Source organism: Pezoporus occidentalis, unplaced genomic scaffold, assembly GCF_034315485.1.
Source record: "Pezoporus occidentalis ecotype Australia unplaced genomic scaffold, CSIRO_AGI_Poc_V1 ctg279, whole genome shotgun sequence".
NCBI classification, from domain to species: Eukaryota; Metazoa; Chordata; class Aves; order Psittaciformes; family Psittacidae; genus Pezoporus; species Pezoporus occidentalis.
The window spans coordinates 1763-8070 of NW_026914708.1; the positions used below are offsets into that span (position 1 = coordinate 1763).

The following is a 6308-nucleotide window of genomic DNA, read 5'->3' on the forward strand; positions in this document are numbered from 1 at the left end:
GGGTGCCCAGAGAAGCTGTGGCTGCCCCATCCCTGGCAGTGTTCAAGGCCAGGTTGGACACAGGGGCTTGGAGCAAGCTGCTCCAGTGGAAGGGGTCCCTGCCCGTGGCAGGGCTTGGAGCTGGAGGAGCTTTAGGGTCCCTTCCAACACAAACCAGCCCGGGATTACCAGCTCCTCCTCCAGCCCACCCCGCCCCATGGCCAGCACCTCGTACCTCGGGCACCCGAGTGGGTGGCACTGGGTGGCTCCCATCACCCAACGCACGTGCCATAGGGCACCCAAACCTTACTGCAAGAGCCCAGCACAGATTCACGGGGGTGGAACCAGCCCCAGCGCTGAGCGCGGCCCCGGCTCCCGCACAGCCCCGCGCCCCTGCGGCCAGGCCCGGCACCGCCTCCCCCGCAGCCTCCGCTCCAAACCCTGCAGCGGGATTCAGGATCACAGGATCATGGAGCGGACCGGGCTGCTAGGGACCTGAGAGCGCATCGAGCCCGAGCCCGATCTCGATCCCGCTCCCGATCTCGATCCCGCTCCCGGTCCCGATCTCGATCCCGATCCCGTTCCCAGTCCCGATCCCGATCCCGGACCCGATCCCGATCTTGATCCCGATCCCGATCCCAGTCACGATCCCGATCTCGATCCCGGTCCCGATCTCGATCCCGCTCCCAGTCACGATCCCGATCCAGATCCCGGTCCCGATCCCGCTCCCGATCTCGATCCCGCTCCCGATCTCGATCCCGATCCCGCTCCCAGTCCCGATCCCGATCCCGGACCCGATCCCGATCCCGATCTCGATCCCGCTCCCAGTCCCGATCCCGCTCCCGATCCAGATCCCGCTCCCGATCCCGCTCCCGCTCCCGCTCCCGCTCCCGATCCCGATCCAGCCCCGCGGCCTTGCCTCCACTCCCCCCTCCTGCAGCCGCCCTGCCGCGGCAGCCCATTGGCGGGGCTCTGCAACGTCACCACCGGACGCGCTTTCCCATTGGCCAGGCAGGGGCTCCGCTCCGCCCCTCGGCCCGCCCGGCGGACGCGGCGGCAATGGCGGCGGGACGGGAGTGGAGCGGCGGTGCCGGGGCCGTGCCGGTGCCGGTGCCGGGTACCGAGGCCGTGCCCGTGCCCGCCGCCACCCGCCTGCGTGCCTTCGCCTGGTGCCGGGAGTTCCTGGCCGGTTCCTGGAAGCTCATTGCGCCTGACGAGTTCGGGATCGAGCCCGTCAGGTACGAGCCCCGGTCCCTGCCCGCCCCGGTCCCTGCGCCCACCCCGCCCCGTGCCCGCGGTTACCCCTGCCCGGTGCCGCCCCAGCCCACGTATCCCCATCCCGCTCCCACTGCCCTCCCCTTGCCCCCATACCGGTGTCCCAGGCTCCCTCGCAGTCGCTGCCCCAGCCAGTCCCTGGCTCCCTCGCAGTGTCTCCCGGTGTGCCTGCCCAGTTGCCCTCTAACTGGTGTGCCGCTCCCGTTCCCAGTATCCCCAGTTGCCTACCCAGCCGGTGCCTCTGTCCTCCTCTCGGTGTGCCCCAGTTGTTCCTGACCAGTGGCCCAGTCACCCTCCCAGTGTCTCCCGTTTGCCCAGCCCCGAGTGTCCCAGTCCCTCTCCTACCGTCCCGCTGTTGTGCCGCCCTTACCAGCGTCCCAGTGTTCCCGAATTGCCCTGGCTGGTGTCCCAGTGACCCCAGTTGCCCAGACACCCCTCCAGTGTCCCGGTGCTCTGCCAGATGCCCCTGTCGTGATGCCCCCATTGCCCCGCTGTCCCCCATGGCCCCACTGTCGCGGTGCCCAGTGTCCGTGGCTGACGCGGGGCCGCAGCGGGGGGCTCAGCAATCTGCTGTACAAGTGCTGGCTGCCAGAGCGAGTGCTCAACGTGGGGGACGAGCCACGGCAGGTCCTGCTGCGCATCTATGGGGCCATCCTGCAGGTCAGCACCCACACCCCGGTACCCCCAGCACCCCCTGGAACCCCCCAGCACCCCTGGGAACCCCCTTACCTCACGGTAACCCCAGTATCCCTCAGTCTCCCCCCACCCATCACCCTCCAGCATCTCTGACACCCCCCGGCTCTCCCCACCACCCACAATCACCCCTCAGTACCCCCCAGCTCCCCTCAGCATCCCCAGCAACCCCCCATAGCCCCATCAGTCCCCAGCATCTCCGACACCCCTCTGGCACTCCCAGCACTCCCCATCCATCACCCCTGGCACCCCCATACCCTGTGGAACGCCCCCGAACCCCCATACCCTGTAGTACCCCCTTATCCCACTGTGCAGGGCCTGGACTCGCTGGTGCTGCAGAGCGTGATGTTCGCTGTGCTGGCGGAGCGAGCGCTGGGGCCGCGGCTCTTCGGCGTGTTCCCGGAGGGGCGGCTGGAGCAGTACATCCCGGTACAGACCTCCGGGGGAGCCTCACCCCTGCCTGACACCCCCCCGGGGCCACCACCCCACTGACACACACACACCCCCCCCCAGAGCCGGCGCCTGCGCACCGAGGACCTGCGGGACCCCGACATCTCAGGGGAGATCGCGGTGAAGATGTCCCGGTTCCACGGCATGGTGATGCCCTTCAACAAGGAGCCCAAGTGGCTCTTCGGGACCATGGAGTGGTGAGGGCGGGCGCCGTGCGGCTCCTCGACGCCTGGAATCCTGTGGGATCCAGGAGCAGGGCGCGTGGAGGCTCCCCAGTGGCCCTGGCTCTGTGCTGGGGACCCAGGGGATGTGGTGGGGAGGCAGCACCCAGGGGTGTCCATCCAACCACCAGCGCCGCACTTGTCTCCCACCCTGCAGGTATCTGAGGCAGATCTCGGAGCTCACCTTCCCCCAGGCAGAGCAGCTCAGGAAGTTCAACCAGCTCAGGATGTACAACCTGGAGGCAGAGATGAGGAGCCTCCGGTGAGTGGCACCGCACTGGTCCTGTCTCCTTGCTGAGCTCCTCACAGGAGCCAGGGAGAACCCGGCTTCTCTGGACGTGGTCTCTTCCATCCCATGCCCTTGGTGGGTGTCACCATGGGACGGCTCTTGGGAGGGTCCCCACATCCCTGGGGCAGGGTCTCTGCCATGTTAGATATGAGGCAGAAGCTCTTCCCTGGGAGGGTGCTGAGGCGCTGGCACAGGGTGCCCAGAGAAGCTGTGGCTGCCCCATCCCTGGCAGTGTTCAAGGCCAGGTTGGACACAGGGGCTTGGAGCAAGCTGCTCCAGTGGAAGGGGTCCCTGCCCGTGGCAGGGGTCGGAGCTGGAGGAGCTTTGAGCTCCCTTCAACACAAACCATTCCATGGTTCTATGCTCCTGAAGCCTGGATCCCAGCTGTGTCCATAGCTCTGTCCACCCACATGCAGCGGTGGCACTGGTGGTGACACTGGTGACCCCCATGTCCCTGTGGCTATCTGAGGTGTCCTCCCCATTCCCATCCACAGGGACCTGCTGGAGTCCACCCCTTCGCCCGTGGTCTTCTGTCACAACGACGTGCAGGAGGGTGAGTGGCTGTGGCTCCCCCCAGCTCCAGCATTCCTGGTGGGACACCCCCAGACCCCATCTCCCCACAGGGAATGTCCTGCTGCTGGCTGGGCGTGAGGCCTCCTCCTCTGACAAGCTGATGCTCATCGACTTTGAGTACAGCAGCTACAACTACCGGTGCGTTGGGGCCCCCATGTCCTTCCCTGTGTTCCCAGTCTGCTGGGGCCGGGACTCAGCTCCTCTGGACCCTTCCGCAGGGGCTTCGACATCGGGAACCACTTCTGCGAGTGGACCTATGACTACACACACCATTCCTGGCCCTTCTTCAAGGCTATCCCAGAGAACTACCCCAGCCGGGAGCAGCAGGTAGAGCTGGGGGGGCATCGGCTGCATCCCAGATCAATGGAGTGAGCCAATGGGATGGGGTTCAATGAGGCAAACTGCACTTGGGGCACACCAGCCCCCTGCAGTGCTCCAGGCTTGGGAAGAGCGGCTGGAAACTGCTCATGGGAAAGGAGCTGAGGGTGCTGATTGATGGAGCTGAACGTGAGCAGCTTGTGCCCAGGCAGCCAGGAAGCCCCCAGCATCCTGCCCTGCATCAGCACCAGTGCGGCAGCAGGGCCAGGGCAGGGATTGTGCCCCTGCACTGGGCACTGGTGAGGCTGCACCTTGAATCCTGTGTTCAGCTCTGGGGACCTCACTGCAAGAGAGACATTGAGGTGTTGGAGTGGGGCCAGAGCAGGGCAATGGAGCTGGTGCAGGGCCTGGAGCCCAGGGGTGATGGGGAAGGGCTGAGGGACCTGGGGGGTTCAGTCTGGAGAAGAGAAGGCTCAGGGGGACCTGATGGCTCCCTACAAGTGCCTGACAGGAGGAGGGAGCCAGGAGGGGCTGGGCTCTGCTCCCAAGGAACAAGGGATGGGACAAGAGGAACCGGCCTCAAGCTGCCCCAGGGCAGGTTTAGATGGAGCTGAGGAACAATTCCTGCCCCAGAGGGTGCTCAGGCATTGGAACAGGCTGCCCAGGGCAGGGCTGCAGGCACCGTCCCTGCAAGTGCTCACACACCGTGGAGACGAGGCCTCAGTGCTGTGGGTCAGTGGTGGCCTTGGCAGTGCTGGGAACGGTTGGACTGGATGAGCATGAAGGGCTTTTCCAACCCAGTTGCTCCCATGATCCTGTGCTTCCCTCATTCCATGGCCCCACACTGCCTTCCCGCAGCTGCATTTCATCCGTCACTACCTCTCGGAGGCCCCAGGCCACCACCGGGATGCGGCACCTGAGGAGCAGGCGCGCATTGAGCAGGAGATGCTCACCGAGATCCACCGGTGCGTGAGGGCACAGGACCCCCCCTCAGCCCCAAACCCTGCCCCATGGGGTGTGTGGGGCAGGGCGGGGGTGATGGCTGCTCTCCCGCAGGTTCGTTTTGGCCTCTCACTTCTTCTGGGGGCTGTGGTCCATCCTGCAGGCCAAGATCTCCACCATTGAGTTCGGGTACCTGGTGAGCACTGCCTTGGGCTCTCCCCCTCAGCGTGGGGTGTCGGGGTGGGGGGCAGAGCCCTGACCCCCTCCTTTCCACCCAGGACTATGCTCAGAGCCGCTTCGAGGCCTATTTCCAGCACAAGGAGCAGTGCTGAGCGCCCACCACGTCCCCCCCAGAGGCCCCGACTTGCAGCCTGTTGTTTCCTCCCCAGCCATGTCCCTCCCCATACCTCTAGGGCTGGTGCAGGGGCTGCACTGGGACCAGGGGCTGCTGCTTCCCCCTCCCTCCGACAGCAGAATGTGACTTGGACCAATAAACACGGTGACGATGGTGGTGATAGTGGTGATGGATGTGATGGTGGTGGTGGTGATCAGTGCCTGCTCACCCCGCATGGCTGCGGCACTGACCCCCTTCTCCCCTGACCCCCATTGCTGGGGCTGGGGCTGGGGCCATGCAGTAGCGCCGGGCTGGAGGGAGCAGTAATGGGCACAGCACCAGGACCTGCCCATGGGCGTTCTGGGGGTGCGGACCTGGTGAGGGGGACCCTCAGGTACCTCTGCACCCCCCAGAAGGAGCAGGGACCACCCCAGCACCGCACCCCTGCAGGGCCCTGCCTGCTCCGTGCAGCAGGTCCATGCGGGTCCCAGAGCTTCAGCACCTCTTCACCTTCCCCACCAGCAGCAGTGCTTCACCCTCCCCATGGCCTCCGGGCCCTTGACACGTGTGGGGCAGCACTGGGGGTCAGAGCATGCTTGTGCGTGCAGCAGGGTGCTGGGGCACACGCGTGTGCGTATGCATGTACCCAGCATGGCTGAGGGGGCAGCAGGCGGGTCCCTGCTCGGGGATGCGGGTCCCTCTCGGGATGCTGCTCCTGCTCCGCTGTGTTGGTCCCTTTTCCAGGGTACGGGTCCCGCCGGGGGTTCTGCATCTTTGGGATGCCGGTTCCTCCCGGGATGCTGCTCCGCCGGGGGTTCTGCATCTTTGGGGTGCCGGTTCCTCCCGGGATGCTGCTCCTGCTCCGCTGTGTTGGTCCCTTTTCCAGGGTACGGGTCCCGCCGGGGGTTCTGCATCTTTGGGGTGCCGGTTCCTCCCGGGATGCTGCTCCTGCTCCGCTGTGTTGGTCCCTTTTCCAGGGTATGGGTTCCCCCGGGGGTTCTGCGTCTTTGGGGTGCCGGTTCCTCCCGGGATGCTGCTCCTGCTCCGCTGTGTTGGTCCCTTTTCCAGGGTATGGGTTCCCCCGGGACATGTGGGTTTCCCCCGGGGGTTCTGTGTCTTTGGGGTGCCGGTTCCTCCCGGGATGCTGCTCCTGCTCCGCTGTGTTGGTCCCTTTTCCAGGGTACGGGTTCCCCCGGGGGTTCTGCATCTTTGGGGTGCCGGTTCCTCCCGGGAA

The 6308-nt window shown here is 66.0% G+C and overlaps 1 protein-coding gene across 1 annotated transcript; it reads left to right on the forward strand.

Annotated features, from left to right (window-relative positions):
- The first annotated feature begins 1020 nt into the window (after positions 1-1020).
- On the forward strand, positions 1021-5255 carry CHKB (choline kinase beta). The gene is made up of 11 exons (XM_062625211.1): positions 1021-1217; positions 1806-1914; positions 2263-2376; positions 2461-2594; positions 2776-2880; positions 3402-3460; positions 3531-3618; positions 3699-3807; positions 4657-4763; positions 4855-4936; positions 5019-5255. Exons 1-11 carry the CDS (start codon positions 1039-1041, stop codon positions 5070-5072), a joined length of 1140 nt encoding a protein of 379 aa, XP_062481195.1. The 5' UTR covers positions 1021-1038; the 3' UTR covers positions 5073-5255.
- Positions 5256-6308: the final 1053 nt, after the last annotated feature.